This window comes from Rhinopithecus bieti, unplaced genomic scaffold, assembly GCF_001698545.2.
Source record: "Rhinopithecus bieti isolate Rb0 unplaced genomic scaffold, ASM169854v2 scaffold_18471, whole genome shotgun sequence".
Taxonomy (NCBI): domain Eukaryota; kingdom Metazoa; phylum Chordata; class Mammalia; order Primates; family Cercopithecidae; genus Rhinopithecus; species Rhinopithecus bieti.
Genome location: NW_016809119.1, coordinates 450,150 through 471,178, shown reverse-complemented (window position 1 = coordinate 471,178; position 21,029 = coordinate 450,150). Strand labels below are relative to the sequence as shown.

General features: G+C 38.2%; 1 protein-coding gene across 1 annotated transcript in view; it reads left to right on the top strand.

Annotated features, from left to right (window-relative positions):
* Positions 1 to 9,767, top strand: part of CLTRN (collectrin, amino acid transport regulator) — a 22,971-nt gene extending 13,204 nt beyond the window's left edge. Inside the window, exon 4 of the mRNA XM_017888579.1 lies at positions 8,963 to 9,767. Coding sequence (XP_017744068.1) covers positions 8,963 to 9,119 — 157 coding nt within the window. The 3' untranslated portion in view covers positions 9,120 to 9,767. The remainder of the gene's footprint in view (positions 1 to 8,962) is intronic.
* Positions 9,768 to 21,029: the final 11,262 nt, after the last annotated feature.

Here is a 21,029-nt window from a genome sequence, read left to right as displayed (position 1 = left end):
CCTTCCCCCCTCCCCCCTCCCCATAATAGGCCCCGGTGTGTGATGTTCCCCTTCCCGAGTCCAAGTGATCTCATTGTTCAGTTCCCACCTATGAGTGAGAACATGCGGTGTTTGGTTTTCTGTTCTTGCGATAGTTTGCTGAGAATGATGGTTTCCAGCTGCATCCATGTCCCTACAAAGGACACAAACTCATCCCTTTTACGGCTGCATAGTATTCCATGGTGTATATGTGTGTGGTACAGAATCTTAAACTTAGAAGACCTGGAGGGACCATGGGATTATCTAAGTCACCATTCTGCTTCTATGGAGAAGAGTGCCAGAGTCATCTAATACACATATATATATTTAAACTTACTATTGAGGAAATTTCTCAGCAAAGCTTTAACAATTCTGTTATCTTTGCCAATAACACCATTATATTAGTTATTCAGGGACACTGAGTGGCAAGTATGCAACCAATGGAGCCCAGACTAGGTAAACTCAAATACCAGCTATTCCCTTTACCTGTATAATCTTAGTTGAGTCACCTGATTTCCAGGGATCTCAGTTTCTCCATCTGCAACAGGGAGATGATGTTTCACAGGGCTTTCATGAGGATTGACTGACATAAATGTGTATAAAGTACTAGGATATAGTGTGCAGTAAATAAACAGTAATTATTATTATCCAAGATCAGCTTAACCTATTGCTATGATTAAGAGGTGCTGGGAAAGGATCTCTTTTCCACCAAGATATTGTGGAAAATATCTTGGTATTTTCCATCATACTGTAGAAACTTCTCTAATTCACCAACTCATTGCTTGGATTTTATTAAATGCTTGTTTTATTTTATTAAGGTGTTATTAACAAATAAAAGTTGTATATATTTATGGCATATAAGGTGATGTTTTGATATATGTATATATTATGAAATGGCTAAATCAAATAATTAACATATTCATCACTTCACATACTTATTTTAGGGGAGGAGATCACATACTTAATTTAGGGGGCAAGCATTTAAGATCTACTCTCTTAGCAGTTTTCAAGTATGCAGTACATAATTATTAACTATAGTCATCATGCTGTACAGTACATTGCCCAAACTTATTCCTTTTGTCTAAGAGAAACTTTGTGTCTTTGACCAACATCTCCCCCCACCCACGCCAGCTCCTGGCAACCACCATTCTACCCTCTGCTTGTATAAATTCAACTTTTTTAGATTCCACGAATAAATGAGACCATGTGACATTTGTCTTTCTGTGCCTGGCTTACTTCATTTAGCATACTGTTCTTCAGGTTCATCCGTATTGTCACAAATGTCAGGATTTCCTTCTTTTTGAAGGCTGAATAGTATTTCATCATACCACATTTTCTTTATCCATTCATTCATTGATGGACACTTAGGTTGATTCCATACCTTGTTGTGAATAGTGCTGGGTTGAACGTAAAAGTGCAGAAATTTCTTTGATGTAATGGTTTCAATTCTTTTGGGTATATACTCAGAGTGGGATTGCTGGATCATATGGTAGTTTATTTTTTATTTTTTGAGGAACTGCCATACTGTTTTCCATAATGGCTGTACTAATTTACATTCCCTGCAGTAGTGTACCAGGGTTCCCTTTCCTCCACATCCTCACCAACGCTTGCTATGTTTCGTCTTTTTGATAATAGGTATTCTAACAGCCATGAGATGGTATCTTATTGTGGTTTTGATTTGCATTTCCCTGATGATAGTGGTGTTGAGCATTCTTTCATGTACCCATTGGCCATTTGTATGTCTTCTTTTGAAAATTTTCTATTCACATCCTTGCCCATTTTTAAATTGGGTTATTTGTTTTCTTGTTATTGAGTTGTTTGAGTTTCTTATGTATTTTTGGATATTAACTCTTTTGCTGTGCAGAAACGTTTTATTTTGATGTAAATCCCATTTGTCTATTTTTGAATTTGTTTTTGTGCTTTTGGGGTCATTACCCAGACCAATGTCATGGAGCTTTTCTCCTATGTTTTCTTCTAGTAGTTTTACAGTTTCAGGTCTTATGTTTAATTCTTTAATCTATTTTGAGTTAATTTTTGTATTTGGTGTGAGACAACAATCCAGTTTCATTCTTTTGCATCTAGATATCCAGTTTTCCTAACACCTTCTATTGAAGAGATTGTTCTTTCCTCATTGTGTGTTCTTGCCACCTTTGTTGAAGATCTGCTGGCCATAAATGCATGGATTTATTTCTATCCTTGCTGTTCTGTTCCATTGGTCTATGTGTCTGTTTTGATGCCACTACCATGCTGAATAAACACTTTTTTAAAATGCAAGTAATCCTATGAGGTCTACAGGTCACCACAATAGTAGTGAATTGGTTAACCAGCTCTCTGTCTAAAAAATACCCTGATTTGTAGCATTTGCCAGTTTCCCATCAAGGCTGAAAAATTCTGAATAAATACTCTGATTTGTAGCATTTGCCATTTTCCCATCAAGGCTGAAAAATTCTGAATATTTAGCAATCAGCCCTTGAAAACCCATACCAGCCAGATCTAGCACACCATTACAGCTGCCACCTCTTTGTGAAATACCTAGAAGAGGTTGCTTCTCTATTGCCCTCTAGTTGAGAATAGCAGTTTGTGGAAATGAGAGATTCGTTGAAGGAAAAAGCTTGGAAACGTGATTTTTAAAATTTGGGGCAACTATCAGGGAGCAGAACAAGTGGGAAGGCAACCAAGATGAACTGCATATACTTCATAATAATGTCTCTACTAGATTTAGTGTCTAGCCACAGCCTAGAAGTAGATGTGTTAGTTATATGGTCAATTTTATGATGGTAGTGATAATGATGATGGTGATAGTGATAGTGATGGTGATGATGGTGATGGTGATGGTGATGAAGTTGATAATGTGATGTGTGTTTTAATAGAGCACTAAACTAAGACTCTTGGTTTTGGTTTCCAGTCTCTGGCATTTGTTAGCTGTGTCTTTGAGCAGGTCACATAAGGAAAATGATGACAATATTTAATAGTGTAGTGATGAGAAGACAAAATCAGAGAATATACCTAGTGGTTTACATGCTAGAAAGTGCTATATCTATTAAAGTTACTAGCATGATCATAAAAAGCAGTTACAAAGTGCTAATTTTATATAACCTGGAACTTTGTGGTTTATAAGGAGAGTCGTGGACACAGCACAATTTCAGATTTACATGTACATACTAGAATTGATATTGAATCCAGTATATAAATAGACTGTTATAATGTTAGACCTTAGTTGGATCTAAGATCACAACTGGGGCTTAGGAAGGGACTTTAACAATGATTCAAATCCAACCCTCCAGAAACCAGAGCCCAGATAAGTAAAAATATTTTATTGTTTTATTGACCATCCATTCTGTGATAGGAGCTATAGTATGTATTGTAGATGAGACAAACATAAATAACATGGATGGTCCTTGCCTAGAAGGAGATTATAATCTTATAGTAACAAAGCCAGGTCAAAGGCTTAGGACATAGAACCCTAGCTAATGCTCCCAGCTGAGTAGAGTCATTAGTAAATTTGCTTGGTTTGTTTCTAGTTATACTTCTATTCCCATAAGGTCAATAGTAAATAAAAATGCATTTGGATTTCCACAAATCTTGTTTTTCACACAAGGGGATGTGGCTCAGTCAACACTTTTATATCCTGAAACTTCACATTCTTACAAAGTCTTAATTAAATGAATAGTCTTAAAAATAGAGCTGTAAATAAAATGAGAATGTCATAGCGAATATAGCAAGTGTTTTTCTTTGCTGTTCTTAAATATGCATACCTGATAAAAATCTAATGTGTGTTGAGTAAAGCCTGGGGACAGTAAATAGAGTTCTAGGTCAACTCCTTTCACCCATCTTGTTTCATTCTGAAAGACAAGTTACTCTACATATTTGAGTGTCAGTTCCTTCATCTGAAAAACAGGGATGAGGCACGTAGTCGTGGTTGAGTGGTTAAAACAATGGATTTCAAAAACAGTGATAATAAACTACGCATAATATCGCAGTAAGAATTAAGTGAGATGATGTATACAAAACGCCTAGTCTGATTTCTACCATGTAATAAATACTTAATATTATCATTAGCATTATCATTGCTATTATATGGCACATGTAAAGCAACTTGCCTACAGTCACATGGTTAAAAAGTAATAGTAACAGGATTTAAAACCAGATAGGTTTGATTTCAAAGGCCATCAATCTCGCTGTGCTACAATGCCCACTCAAATCATTCCAGTAACCCTATTTTCCCCCAGAATCATCCAGAGCGATTCTGAGGACAGTCTCAATTCCCCGGTAATTGATTCTGTCCCGTTTGAAAATCATATTTGTCTGTCTTTTATTGTCTTTCTGGCTATTCTTGGATCTTGGCTCTTTATTAGCTTTATTTACTTATTTATTTATTGAGACAGAGTCTCGCTCTGTCACCCAGGCTGGAGTGCAGTGGCGTGATCTTGGCTCACTGCAAGCTCCACCTCCCAGGTTCACGCCATCCTCCTGCCTTAGCCTCCCGAGTTGCTGGGACTACAGGCGCCCGCCAACATGCCTGGCTAATTTTTTTGTATTTTTAGTAGAGACGGGGTTTCACCATGTCAGCCAGGATGATCTTGATTTCCTGACCTTGTGATCTGCCCACCTCAGCCTCCCAAAGTGCTGGGATTACAGGCGTGAGCCACCACGCCCGGCCTCTTTAGGTCTATTTTTTTTGTTTTTGTTTTTTTTGAGACAGAGTCTTGCTTTCTTGCCCAGGCTGGAGTGCATTGGTGAGAACTCTGCTTACTGCAACCTCTACCTCCCGGGTTCAAGCAATTCTGTTGCCTCAGCCTCCCGAGTAGCTGGGACTACGGGCATATGCCACTGCGCCCGGATAATTTTTGTATTTTTAGTAGAGATGGGGTTTCACCATATTGGCCAGCCTGGCCTCGAACTCCTGACCTCAGGTGATCCGCCCATCTCAGCCTTCCAAAGTGCTGGGATTACAGGTGTGAGCCCCCATGCCCGGCGGTCAGCTCTATTTTGTTTGAAGGAGGACAGAAATACTCTTTCTGCTTTTGGCACCTTTACTTTATCTTATAACAGAGCAAACCCTGTTCCTCAACATCCCCTAGCTCTGAGGGCCACACCTGATACTTCTTTTCTCCCCTCTTTTGCCCCTCTTCTCTCTATATTTATGAGATATATGAGAGATATTCACTCTCAGGGCTCCTAGGAGCTCGTTCCAGGTATTTTAATCAGTTTTTTCATCCTCTTCCTGAATCCTCTGACATTGCAGGAATAGCATAAGTAATTAACACTTGATTTTAGTTTTCAGGAAAAGAACTCATGTTTTAGCAGAACATCAAATCAGAATGATCCAGAAAGATAGTTAAGTTTTATTATTCTTAGTAAAAGCAACGCACAGGTAGTGAATCAGTTTATTACAGCAAACACTATGAAACGTGACAAAGTGATACATTACTGTTAGATAACCTTTGAGCTGCTTATCATGTCCACCAAGCAGCAAGTTCCTGACACTGCAATTTGTGAAGTCCAGCAATGCCAGGACTCTGCAACTGGATCTAAGGTTGTAAAAGAACAATATGCACCTAATTTGTCACTGACACAGCTCAGTTTGATAAATTTCCACAGCAATTCCCCTTGGAATCTTTTTGTTTGAGATATTGTTGTTCTTCTAAAGAAGAAAAACTTGTCCTCATTTGTTTACATCTTCCTTTTAGTTTTCCCCATTCATTTGTGATGCCTGATGAATAATTTTCCTTGTTGCTGGGAAGGGGAAGTGAGATTCCTTGTAATGATCACGTACGTCTAGCTCTTTGTCATTTTTCTTCTGACTCCATAAATACTTTTTTTTATTAACTGAAGAAACTGGACAATAGGCACCGGCAATCATTATTTCAAAGACTACTGTTGCATTGCCACCTACTTCAGAATGCTTCCTTTACTAAAATGTTTGTAATACAGGTTTCATACTTAACATATACAAATATCAGGGTAAAATTTTTCTGTCCACAATCTATTTATTGTTGTGGAAAATTATTCACTCCAAGCCCAGTGAGGAGTGATTTTGGGGAATTTACGTGAGTATAGCCATTTTTAATGATAATTTATAGACATTTGCTACTTACAGTTTCATCTTTAGAAGAAACATTCCTCTCTCTTATAAAGCATTAAAATGGGGGGAGGGAGGATGAGTGTATATGGCATTTTTCTCTTTCATTGAATTCATTTTAGGACAAGAACTGTATCTCTTCCATACACATAGTAGACACTCAAAATGTAGCTGTTAGTGAATGTTGGATAGTATGAATGGAAGTAATGTGATTGGTGGTTATAGAATGTCGATGTCCTTTGCTTTCTGGAGGATGTGGAAAGTGACAATACACCTATCTACAGGAAGAGGAACCAAAGTGTTCTAATCCTCTGGTGGGTAATTTCACCTGGGAGGATCCTCTCACATTAAAATCTATGTCCACCCCAACCCATGCTGATTGCTGATTGCTGATGCTTGGCATGGCCAGTGCTGTGTCTTCACCCCAAGGATGGAAAAATATAGCAGCCTGTCTTTCACTAGGTCTCTAGGACCACAACTCCTGACTTTCAACCCAGCATTGGGCCAGAAGTTTTATTAATAAATGTTTAAAATGTGGCATCTGCAATTCAGTGATTGCCTGTTGTGTCTAATTGTGATATTTAATGGTGGCATCTGCAATGATAAAATACTTTCAAATGATGACATTGGGATCAACAGAATTGGAATTCTACTTTACCTTTGTTTTAAATGAACAACTATTTGAAATTATTTAATAAACCATCAGCAAAGCCTAAAATACAAGAGATACAAGAAATTTCTTGTGTGTAAAATTCCCTTCCTTCCTTCCTTCCTTCCTTCCTTCCTTCCTTCCTTCCTTCCTTATTTCTTGTGGTAAAGCCCATTCAAGGTCTACCTAGGGTTACTGCCTGAGTAACTTTACCTACAACGTTAGTCCGTACATACATACATACATCTAATTGTTCAATCTACCATCTATCATCTGTCCATCCATCCATCCATCCGTCCATCCAGTCAGCCAGCCATTAATTTATCATCTAGCCAACCAGCAATTGAACTACATTCATTGATTATTTTATCCATCTGTCCATCTATCCTTCATCATTTGTTCAGCCACCCACCCATCTCCTACCCATCCATGTATTTATTATCCAGCCAGTCAGCCATTAATCTACTTTCATTGATTCATCCACCCATAGAGTTGAATGCCTACTCTGTGCTGAGTCCAGATCAGCTGTTTTGCAAAACATTTTAAATTTGGATTTTCTGATTAGGCTCCTCATTATGAGATTTAGGTCAAAACAAATTGGAGGGGTGGGGCTGGAACACAGGAAAACATATATGTGATTTACTCAGTGTATGACATCAGGACAGACTTGTCAGTTTTTTTCATTGTTGGAAATTTTCACTAGATTTCTCTTTTGGCAAAATACAAGTGTCTTTTTAGAATTAATATTTTGCTTATGGGGGTGATATCTTGAGACCATGTGAATATCCTGTTCTCTAACCATCCCTCACGTAATGGTTTAGTATCCATTGATAATCCTCATCAGAATCAATTATTATTACAGTGGTGAGTTTCTGTTGCTATTACTCTTTCTATATTCGTTGGCATTCTTCTATAAAAAAAGGGCTTTCTCTTTTCTCCCCTTTCTTCCACCATCTTCTTTAAAGCACATTCTCATGCAGGACTAATAAGAATTCCATCTCAGTCATCACTGGGGCACCTTCACCATCTCCTCACCTGTTAGAGACTCACCAAGGTCCTGAGGGACTCCCATAGTGGTGGGACTTTACCCTGGTCACCACTGCAGTGCCTAACATCTCAGCCAGATGATCTCTTCGTTTCTGCTATTTGGCATTTCCACAAATTCGTGGGACAAGAGAATCCTTTGCAAGTCCAGGAGCCTCATGCCTAACATCATTCCTCCATGATGTCACCATGGAGTGGTGCTCCAGCATCCAACCTGTGATAAGCCTTAGGGAAACCCCTACTTCTTTTGGTTGCCTAGAGGCACCCACCTCTCTTTTTTCTTTTACTGCATGATATCAAGCATAATTGTCTCATTGTTTTAGTCTTTCACAAAAGACAGGAAAACCCTTAGAATTTGAGTCTACAGTTTTCCACACTCCAAAGAAATACTACAGATCTGCATATTACTTGGGTTGGAGTCAGCAAGGTCTACAAAGGATGAAACTATGAGAAACTCAAAATTTTCCTGTCATATGGAATTTTGGAGTGACCTGGAATTATAACTACAAGTTGTAAAGTAGTTAGGGAAAATGTGCTCTGAGTTCCAAAATTGTGACTTGCAAATTAACACAATTATTTTGTAATGAGTAGAGCCAAGCAGCAATTTCTGAAGTTTATAGTACCTATTTTCTACAAAGTAATGTTAATTTGCTTTGTGATAGCTCATTTCTATTTGTTTTTCACTCAACATTTTCAGACCATTAATTTGTCAAATCCCATGAGAGGAATTTATTACTTTTAACAATTCAATTGGTATTAAGTTGTTCTCCTAGAGATGGATTTTAAACTTGCGAATTTACTATACATTTTCTTCACATTACTTCATGCAATTTGTGTGTGTGAATGTCTGTGTATATATGTGCATATACACTCATATTCATTCATATACATATTCATCTATATTGATTTTAGTATTCTAAATAAGACCACTTGTTTTGATCACTATGTATATGTCATCTATACAGACTTCTCAACTTGATAGTATCTTTTCACCTCACCAACTCTTTATGGTCTTTGAAATTCGTTTGAAAATTACACAATATCATTAATTATTTCATTGTTCTAAGGTTCCTATTCCCTTCCTGTTCTCCATGTTCGTACAGAAGACCATATGCAACCATGCTTATGGTCCTTCTAGAAGCCAATCACTCTTTTTTATGTGCTTTTAGAAAGAACAAAGAACCATCTGAAGTGGATGACGCTGAAGATAAGTGTGAAAACATGAACACAATTGAAAATGGCATCCCCTGTGATCCCCTGGACATGAAGGGAGGGCACATGAATGATGCCTTCATGACAGAGGATGAGAGGCTCACCCCTCTCTGAAGGGCTGTTGTTCTGCTTCCTCAAGAAGTTAAACATTTGTTTCTGTGTGACTGCTGAGCATCCTGAAATACCAAGAGCAGATCATATATTTTGTTTCACCATTCTTCTTTTGTAATAAATTTTGAATGTGCTTGAAACTGAAAAGCAATCAATTATACCCATGAACACCACTGAAATCATAAGCTATTGATGACTCAAAATATTCTAAAATATTTTTCTGACAATATAGTGTATAAATGTGGTCATGTGGTTTTGTAGTTATTGATTTAAGCATTTTAGAAATAAGATCAGGACTATATATATATTTTCACACTTCAAAGACCTAAGGAAAAATAAATTTTCCAGTGGAGAATACATATAACATGGTGTAGAAATCATTGAAAATGGATCCTTTTGATGATCACTTATATCACTCTGTATATGACTAAGTAAACAAAAGTGAGAAGTAATTATTGTAAATGGATGGCTAAAAATGAAAGTATTGATATACAGGGTAGAATTTTATCCTGTTATCACACCAACAGTTGCTTATATATTTTCTGAATATCAGCCCCTAATAGGATAATTCTATTTGTTGACCATTTCTACAATTTGTAAAAGTCCAATCTGTGCTAACTTAATAAAGTAATAATCATCTCTTTTGATTGTATGACTGATTGCGGTCTGAAATATATTTTCACACTGTGGAACATAGTCTTGTTTTATTGGTTATCTTTAGTCTGCTCTACAGCCCTAGAAATGAATTATTTTGTTATGTGTATCCTTGTTTGAAGACACCTTCTAGTTTTAGGTTGATTCTGTTTCCAGATAGGCCATGATAATTCTAAATTCTAAGAACAATGATTATACATTTATTAATGAAAATAAAATTTGCTACTCAATTTCCCACCACTATCACCCATAGTTAAAGTTACAGCAGTAGTCTCTAACTCACTTCCCTGCCTCCAGTGTGCCTCCTTGCATACAAACTCTAAGATAGGTAGCTGCATACAGCAGGTTTATTGGGGCATGTGCTCAGGAGGTACACCTTTAAGAAGTGAGGAAGGCAAAGTGTGGCGGACAGATGTTAAGGTGGCCCCCATCATTCCCATCTCTTGGTATTCACGCCTTCATATAATCCCCTCCCCTTCAGTGAGTATGGTACCTGTGGCTTGCTTCTAATGAATAGAATACAATAAAGGTGATGAGATGTCACACTCTTGCAGTTACTTTATATTATATCTGAGTCTGTCTTGCTAGCAGATTTGTTTTTGAGATCTTCTTGCTGTCTTGATTCACTAAGTGGCCATGTTGGGAAAGCCCATGTGAAAGAAACTGTGGTCAGCTTCTAGGACAGAGGTGTCCAATCTTTTGGCTTCCCTGGGCCAAATTTGAAGAAGAAGAATTGTCTTGGGTCACACAAAATACACGAACACGATACCTGATGAGCTAAACAAAATTCGCCAAAAATGTTTACGAATCTGTGTTGTTCTACATTCAAAGCTGCCCTGGGCTGCAGGCAGCCCGCAGGCCACAGGTTAGACAAGCTTGCTCTAGGAATTGCTGGTGACCTCTAGGCACCAAGGACAGCCTCCAACCAACAGCCATCAAGAAGCTGGAATCCTCAGTCTTACAACAAGGAAATGAATTCTGACAACTGGAGTAAGCTTGGAAGCAGATTTTCCCCCATTCAGATCTCCGGATGAGAATGCAGTCTGACCTATGCTTTGCAGCCTGAGCAGAAGAACCAGTTAGGCTGTACCCAGACTCTTGACCATGGACACTGTGAGATGATAAACGTGTATTTTTTTAAGCTGTTAAGTTTGTGGCAGCAACAGGTAACAAATAGAGTAGGATTAGGCAGAGGGAGAAACAACCAGAAACATGGTTACAATAGAAGCCTCAGCTAATCTTTCTGGAAGCTCAGGAGCTGGGGCTATTCCTGATTGAGTTAAGGGAGCAGGGTCTTTGTATCTCCACATTGGCCAGGCATGCCTGTGGGTGCCTTCTGGGAGAGGGTCTATCCTTGAAAAAGGCAGTTCACTGTGGCTGGATGCAATTCCCATCGAAGGACTCAGCTGTGAGCCTTCAATAACCAATATTCTTAGCTGCTAGGAATGGGTGTATTGGCTTAGAAGTGGGAGCCTAGAGGTCCCCCTAGAATATCTACCGGTCCATTGTCTGTGATACAGCCTGAATGAATGCCCCAAATGTAAACCTGGTCCTGTTAATTCCTAATACAGACACTTTTAAATGGCTTATCATTATCCTTAGGCTAAAGCCACACCCCTTAACACAGGGCCTGCTAAAGTTTGACACCCCCTCCACCTCCACCTCCCTCCCTATCTTCATCTCTCACAAGTTCTCTCTCTTTTCCATCCAGTCATACATAGATCTCTCACTTCCCAGCTTTTGAACAGGCTGTTTTCTCTACCCTACCTCTCAGCCACTCCTGTACCTTGTTCTTATCTTACGTAAACGTTTTGATCTCAGGAAGTCTTTGCCAGACATCCAGGATATGTGCTGCTAGAACACCCAGATAATTATACTCATCTCACTGAACTATAATTATTATTTTTAAATATGTTTTCTATGGAGGAAGGGGACCACAAAGGCAAGAGTGTTTTAGGGCCCACAGAAGTCCTAATGCAGTCTTGTCTCCATAAACATTTTTGTAACCCACTTCACTTTGCCCTTGACCTCCAACCAGATATAATTAACTATTGCTTTGTAATTTATGTCTACACATTTTTGTTTATAATGATTATAACACTTCATTTTATTTACTTGTTTATATGTTTGTATCTTCACACTAAATATAATATTCTTAGAGGTAGTGTTCAAGTTACTTAGCATAGTGCCTTGTCTGTTTCCTTATTTTCTCCCTTCCTTCTTTCTTTCCTTTATCCTACAATGTTGACCAAAACCAAACACAATTCATGCCCTTGTGCAGCTGAAAGTCTGTGTAGTCAGAGCTCAATGAATGTGTGCTAATAAACAAGCACATGAAGTGGTAGCTGTTGCAAGCTCACAGTTTTATCCCTTCTGGGAGCAAAGCCTGCCCCTCTCTCTGTAAGTGGAAGAGTTTGAATATGTGGGTAGAAGATTTTTGACTTGAACACCATTTTGACTTGGGAACCATATGCTATTTAATATTAGTAGGCTTCCTTATTGTTAGAAAAGGAATGAGATTTGACCTGTTGCTTGACAAGATGTGACTTACTAAATAATTATTCTCTATCTTACGCTCTTTTGAGTGGTATACTTAAGAAGAATAATTTGACTTTGCATAGAGAAGTCTTTAACTGGTGAAACATCAGCTGAATTCAATCAGTGTGTGCTAGGAAGCATAATCCAAGATATGCATTCTCAACAGGGTGTAAATTGTTCTTGGCCGGGAGAAAAAATTTGAGATATTACAGTGGTTTGCAGTTATATTCATTCATTCCCGCAATGCTGTAAAGAAATACCTGAGACTGGGTAATTTGTAAAGAAAAGAGGCTTAATTGGCTTACAACTCTGCAGGCTGTAAAGGAAGTATAGCCACTTCTGCTTCTGGGGAGGCCTCAGGAAGCTTCCAATCATGGTAGAAGGCAAAGGGGGAGCCAGGTGTCTCAAATGGCAGGAGCAGGAGAAAGAGAAACCAAGCGGGGAGGTGTTGCACACTTTTAAACAATCAGATCTCATGCTAACTCACTATCACGAGAACAGGACCAAGAGAATGGTGCTAAATGATTCATGAGATATCCACTCTGATGTTCCAAGCACCTCCCACTAGGCTTCACCTCCAACATTGGAGACTACAATTCAATATGAAATTTGATGAGGACACAGGTCCAGATGATATCAGTAGTCCTCCAAATGATCACAGTATGTAAGCAGGTAAACAGTATATCTAAGATATTAAAATTTCATGGGATAACCATTAAGAAAAAGGTCTAAAAGGCCACAATAACAAGAAGAAGATTGAGAAACACTGATTCTAGATGTTTCTTATTTTGAAGGCATGAGACAAACCCATTTTGATCATGAGACCATTTTCTTCACTGTTATTCTGGTGGGGAGGGAATTTATTCCACTGGGGGAAGGTCTGTTCCACTAAGTATCCTTATTGGAGAAGTTTTCTATGCTAGCAGAGACGTTCTGTAACCTTGACAATCAATGTAACAGCAAAATAGAGCTTATATCTCCTGCCTACTGCCTTTGACAAACACTCTGGGTAATTAGAGAGCAGTCAATCATCAACCACACCTCTCACTTTTAATTTACTGATCCTGTAATGTGCCATGAGGGAACACATTGTGAGGTGATATGTACTGGAAACAAAATGTTGTAAAGGAAGTGGAAATATAGCTGTCATTCCAGTTTCCAAGTTCCTAGCAAAAACTACTTGATGAAACTGGAAGGACAGAAATGTCTGAAAATCAATTCACTACAGAAAGAAAATGCACTGGGATGGTGATACCTGAACTTGCTTCACAGAAGAAATGTAAATGCAGATAACTTTTTTTGGTGTAGTTTCATCATCTATGTTTTTCACAAGAACTAACCATTAGAAAATATAATATAAAAGAATTGAGCAAGTTATTGCATATAGAATGATAATGATCAGATTCCAGATACGAGTACCACTACACAGATTATGCACATTTATCATCATTCCTGGATGAGAAATAGGGAATAGGAAAGGACACAGATTAAAACCAAAGAGCAAAAGAAACACAAAGTCCAAATTCTCAGTCCTTATTTCAATTCATGGAGTCCCTTAACATAATATTTTGTTTCCCATTTTACATCTTATTTTCCTGTATAAAATATTCTCAAGTTTAGTTACCTCAATTACATAAGCAAATGCACGTTTTCTTTCCTTCCTTCTTCCCTTCCTTAAAAATGAATTGAATGTCCCACCACTTTACTGAAGACACCATGCTAGATTCAGATAATATAAATAGAGAAAGAATGTCCTATAAGGGACCAATTCATTAATTATGATAAAATTAAGTTGATTACTAAGAATATCATTATTTTAAAAAAAATTTTGGCTTGAACGAATGAATAATTTTTAGCTGTTATTTATTGAGTCATTCTGCTCTTTATTTTCATAACATTGTTCTAAAAGGACTTTTATTCTGGGCACAGAATAAGAGCCAATTTATAATACACGACATTCATCTTTAAAAAATTATTATAACACAGTAGGGCCAGTAGGGGGATGCAAGTAGTTGGTGCAAGTCTTTATAGTGGTACTGGCCAGTAGGGGAGAGTTTGGCCAATAAAAAAATGACAATTGTGTCTCTAGATGTAATTTTTCCATAATTACCCCTTGATGTCACTTATATTTTTTGAAAACTGGTGAATACATAAAGTAAATATGTGTGTGGGGTGTTGGATGAAAGAAGACATTTAATCAGATCCAGAGAAGGTACGTTTTTCAACTGTCTGATGTCTTGTGACCCAATCTGGCAGTAGGATCCCAGAACAACAGAGCTAGGTCATACCCAAGACCTTTGGAAAGGGTGGAACAAGAACTCTTGGGCATGGTATAGAGCAGAGGTGACCGACCACTAGTCACCACAGGCAAGCAAGCCTGGAAGGTGCCACTGTCCAGTGCCTTGCTACAGTGAACAGGTGGCCCTTATTTGCAAAATTTAGCAAAAGTTTAATTAAGATTCATGTCTTAATGGTTCTTGGAGTCCCCTGGACTCCATTTGTCATCCTAAGCCATTGGCTCATAGCCTGCCACATTTAATGATTTATGAAGTATTTGGCAATATTCAGTTTGTATCAAGGTTGCATTTGAAAACTTGTGAGGTAGAACCACGTAAAGTTACTGCTATCTAATCATTTTGACCCACAAAATGGCAATTTTGTATACTTCAAGCTATTAGTTTGCTGGTCAATCCTTTGGAATTTAGGAAAGATATTTCCCTATGTAAATAGATTTATGCTGATACAGCCATCAGGCCAAATCACAGTAGCATATTATCTCACAATATATCTGAAATTTTGCACATCTATACATAAAATATTAGAATGCAAACTGTTATAATGCCAGCATAATGAAAACAAGCAGAAGAGAACACAATTTAATAAGAATCAGCTTTTATTGTATTTTGTCAGTGCTTAAGGAAAAGCAGCATTTTTAATTTTTTTCATACTCTTCTGCCAAGAATCCAGATTTTTATGGGAAAACAAGAAAGTACATGGAACTAGTAAAGGAAACTTATAGGCATTCTAAAGACTTTTAAAGGACATTGACCCTGGTTAATTAAAAAATAGGTCTACATTTGCTATTGGCTTCACCACCATCCACTTGCTCCTCAACTCTTTGCATTCTGACTTCCATTTCCACACCTTGAGAAAACTGTTTCCTCAAAGGTCACTGTAAATTTCTGGTTGTCAAGGTCACAGCTTTTTGGTCCTTATCTCCTAAATCTCTTTGAAGCATTTTACAGTGTAGGGCGCCCTGTCACTCTCTTTGACAGAATCTGCCTTTTTGGCTTCGGGGATATGACCTCATCCTTTTACTTCTTCTTCAGTCTCTCGGACCATTTCTAAAGAAGCTAGGGAAAAAGTTGAAAGAGAAAGAAAGAAACAGGTGAAAAATTATGAGTAACATTGTGTAAAGTGTAGTTGAGCTCTCAGTAGTGAAAGAAAGAACAGAATTGCATTTTGTGCATAATGAAGACAATAAAAAAATATTTGGGGTTAATGGTTCTGTCTGCTGACTACCAATAGCTTGATTGCTATCCAGAGAAGCTTTGAAGTAAGAGAAAAAAAGCATGTAGGTAGTTATTTGAATATTAAATGACTGGTGGCTTCACATAGTGAAAAAGAGCATGAAGACAAGAGGAAAACATATCCACAATCCCTTATATGCAACTCTAAAATCCAAAACCTCTAAAACTATTTGGTGGCAACACTTGACCTGAGCAGACATAATGCTCTTTATCATCTTTGTTTATTATGTGTAATGGTCTTTATTTATTGTACTAAATGAGACCATCATATTATTGAATGCAGAAATATTCAAGTGTTTGGTGATAGGATGCTATCCCAGATCCCACTGGGAGTAGATGAGTATACAGCATATGTACAGCACTACCTTGCACTGCCTGAATTCTAATCCTAACACTACTATTTACTAACTGAGTGGCCCCAGGTGAGCAAGGTTTCATAAAAGTGGAGAGGAGGCAATCCAGTGAAACGGAACTAGTTCCCATTTGATATCAATAGACTATCTTTAGAAAGGAACTAATAGTTGTTCTATATGCCCAAAGAGTTATTGGGAGAATAGAATGCAATAATATTAAACCATAAAATTAGTAAAGAAAATGTGGTCTGTAAGTGAAATTTTTCTTTATTAAAATTGTTATTGAAAGTATTCAACCTGAGGCCATAAAGAAGTAAGGAAAGGGTTTACTTAAGGGAAATACTTTGCTATATGAATATATAATTGTTCCTGTGATGACTAAATATTTAGAAGTAGGATAATCTATCCATCTGGAAAAATGCAACCACACATTGATCTACTCTGCTAGGGAGTGTAGACAATGTATCTATTTGAATTTTCAACACAAAGAAATTAAACAAGACACTGAAAAACTCTACTAGTATAGCTGCAAAAAAACAAACTGCAGAGAGAGAGAGAGAGAGCACGTGCGAGAGAGATTGAAAAGCTAATTATACCAGTATTAACCTCCATCCAATCAGGTAATGATGACCATATTTTAAAATGATTACTTTTTTTTTCTGACCATGACTATCATTGTACCAGTTGACATTTATTCAATCAACTGGCTTCCCAATCAATTCAGTTAAAAAAAAGTTTATCTGATAGATGGAAAAGCTATTTTGTTAAATTAACTAGTCAATATGGTAAATCTTTGTGGATTGGTCAAATTCTAATGCTACTTAGACTCTCTTATACTGAGGATTGGTGCCTCTGACTTATCTGCCAGGTATGTGGGGGATGAGTCACCTGTTCTATTTCTTCATTGCTTGGGGCTCCTGCAAGCAAGAACTCAAAGGTCCTTGAGAAGACAGAGCCATAAGCCAGCAGGGGAACAATCTATTGCTCTGATAAGCCTTTTGGCTTTCATCTGGGACAATTCCAGGTGACATAATGTGCTCTTGTGAGAGCTAAAGAAAATTTAAACCAATGAATGTAAGAACTAAAATCTGCTTGCTCAAAAGTGGTAGAGGTTTGCCAAAGTTAATATCTCTGCCGTCATTGCAAGAGCGATCAAGGCCCTTATTAAATTCCCATCACATATTATATTTATTTGCTAGATTATCATCTGCACAGCTATAAAGGGGGAATACCAAGGTTCATTTTAGTAGTGCAATGATTGCAGAAAGCCTCAGGTTACAGTTTTGAACACATTGCTTTGACACAGCACATTTCAATAGATCAGTAAACAAAACACAATTTACAAAACCTCCCCAAGGATTATGCTAGAGTCCTTTTGTGGGGAGAGAGGTGGGAAGTTGAGGGTGTTGTGGAGGGTTAGAAATCAATGTACTTGGCAGTTTTTTTTCATAGTTTCACAGTTCTTTTTATCTTTGTGCTAAGAATTCAAATAGATACCTAATATATCTACTTATTGCCTTCTACCACCTTCCTGTGAGATCTATGTGTCTTCCCAGAAGGATAGGTTATCTAACGTCCAAGGTTGAGTCACTGAGGATATGAATATTTATATATAAAATAAAATATTTTTCCTAAATAAATCTTTTTTTTTTCCTGTAGTTTGTGGACTCGGGTAGTTTCAATATTACTTTGTATAAATAACATAAAAATTGTGTTCATAGGTCTTATTTTATTCATTAATTCTTACTGTTTTTCATTATTTCATTTAACTCACTACAATTAGTAATACTTGCCTTATCCCTTTGGATGGATCCATCCAAAGGGATAAGGCAAGTATTACTAATTGCATTCAACAAAAGAAGAAACAGAGGCTAAGCGAATTTAAATATGTTGCCTGAAATCATACAGCATTTAAAAATGTTCACAGGTTGTGTTATAAGATTTGTAGTGATAGATTGTTTTTGTTCCTATTTGAAATTGTGATTGTTCTATTTTTCCTTATGCCCATTTAAAAAATACTTTGTCATTGACATGATTTGGATGCTTGTCCCTTCCAAATATCATGTTGAAATATGATCTTCAGTGTTGGAATTAGGACTTAGTAGGAGCTGTTTGGGTCATGGGGTCAGATCCCTCATGAATGGCTTGGTGCCTTCCCGCACGGTAATGAGTTCATGCAAGATCTGGTTATTAAAAAGAGCCTGGCACCTCTCCTCCTCCTCTTTCTTGCTCCCTCTCTTGCCATGTGACTCTCCTGCTCACCCTTCCCCTTCCACCATTTGGGTCGGGATCCAAAAAGCTTTTACTTCCTGAGATCCTGGCCAGAAGCAGATGCTGTTGCCATGCTTGCACAGTCTGCAGAACCATGAGCCAACAAAGCCTCTTTTCTTTACAAATTACCCCACCTCAGGTATTCCTTTATAGACATACAAAATGGACTAAGGCAGTCATCAACTCCTCTTCCTGGAATAACTTGAAGATATCATCTTCACCATAACAGGTGTATATTCAATGGAGAATAAGAACTGGGATTGGAACGTCTGCAAAACTTATGGCTGAATAATGTGCAGTGTGGTCGCCAGAGTGAGTATTGATCCAAACCAAACACAGAACCATGGGCAATGGCATAGAGGGAAATCAGAATCTTAGACAATTTGGGTGTATTTCACAACTGGACATTTTAAAATGAGGATTATAGTTGTGCTTTAGCATTTACGTAGCACTCTGGTCAATTGTTTGTTGGCTACTCCTGTGCTATACCTTGATTTAAGCCATTTGTTGTTTATGCTTTTCTTTTCTTTTTTTCTTTTCTTTCATTTTTTTAAAATTTGAGTCAGAGTTTTGCTCTGGTTGCCCAGGCTAGAGTGCAATGGTGCAATCTCAGCTCATTGCACCCGCTTCCCGGGTTCAAGTGATTCTCTTGCCTCAGCCTCCTGAGTAGCTGGGATTACAGGCACATGCCACCATGCCCGGCTAATTTTTGTATTTTTAGTAGAGATGGGGTTTCACCATGTTGGCCAGGCTGGTCTTGAACTCCTGACCTCAGGTGATCCACCTGCCTCAGCCTCCCAAAGTGCTGGGATTACAGGCATGAGCCACAGTGCCCGGCTATTTATGCTTTTCTTGTGAGTAACGCAGGGCATATTTCAGAGCCTCTGGCAAAACTATGTCTAGAACTACAACACTCCTTATCCTCCCGGTATTGAGCCAGGTTTAAGTAGAGAAAGAAAGCCCTGACATATCATGTTAAAACAGAAAAGCAGATCATATCATTCCTTTACTCAAACTTCTCCGTATCTCCTCATCTCTCCCAGGGTAGAAGCCAAAGTCTTTAAATGGTAACCAGCCCCCACACAATCTTTTCTCAACCCCTGTGAACCCCCTACTATTTTTCATTATAAAAGTTGTCATACATAAAGAGAAGTTGGATGAATAGTACTATGAATACCCATATATCTACCAATTTGATCTAACAATTCAAAACTAACATTATAAAGGGCTTGGAGAGATTGGAGTCCTGGGAGGGTTGGGAATGAAAAGAGAGAGGACCTACCAGATCAGACTGTTGGAGATGGAATGCAAGGTGGGCTAGACTGCCTACTGAACTGAGTTGCTCACAAAGTGGGAGTGGGCATGGTGGAGGGGCGGGGGAACAGGCCACACTGGGCTGTGGTCAGGGATTATCCCCAGAGAAGCAGTTGAGTGGAGTCCTGGCAGCCCATGTCCTTGCCCTTGGTCAGGGCCAAACTCAAACCCTCCCCAGCAGAGCATCTATTCTACAAACCCTCCANCATAGGTCTTATTTTATTCATTAATTCTTACTGTTTTCATTATTTCATTTAACTCACTACAATTAGTAATACTTGCCTTATCCCTTTGGATGGATCCATCCAAAGGGATAAGGCAAGTATTACTAATTGCATTCAACAAAAGAAGAAACAGAGGCTAAGCGAATTTAAATATGTTGCCTGAAATCATACAGCATTTAAAATGTTCACAGGTTGTGTTATAAGATTTGTAGTGATAGATTGTTTTGTTCCTATTTGAAATTGTGATTGTTCTATTTTCCTTATGCCCATTTAAAAAATACTTTGTCATTGACATGATTTGGATGCTTGTCCCTTCCAAATATCATGTTGAAATATGATCTTCAGTGTTGGAATTAGGACTTAGTAGGAGCTGTTTGGGTCATGGGGTCAGATCCCTCATGAATGGCTTGGTGCCTTCCCGCACGGTAATGAGTTCATGCAAGATCTGGTTATTAAAAGAGCCTGGCACCTCTCCTCCTCCTCTTTCTTGCTCCCTCTCTTGCCATGTGACTCTCCTGCTCACCCTTCCCCTTCCACCATTTGGGTCGGGATCCAAAAGCTTTTACTTCCTGAGATCCTGGCCAGAAGCAGATGCTGTTGCCATGCTTGCACAGTCTGCAGAACCATGAGCCAACAAAGCCTCTTTTCTTTACAAATTACCCCACCTCAGGTATTCCTTTATAGACATACAAAATGGACTAAGGCAGTCATCAACTCCTCTTCCTGGAATAACTTGAAGATATCATCTTCACCATAACAGGTGTATATTCAATGGAGAATAAGAACTGGGATTGGAACGTCTGCAAAACTTATGGCTGAATAATGTGCAGTGTGGTCGCCAGAGTGAGTATTGATCCAAACCAAACACAGAACCATGGGCAATGGCATAGAGGGAAATCAGAATCTTAGACAATTTGGGTGTATTTCACAACTGGACATTTTAAAATGAGGATTATAGTTGTGCTTTAGCATTTACGTAGCACTCTGGTCAATTGTTTGTTGGCTACTCCTGTGCTATACCTTGATTTA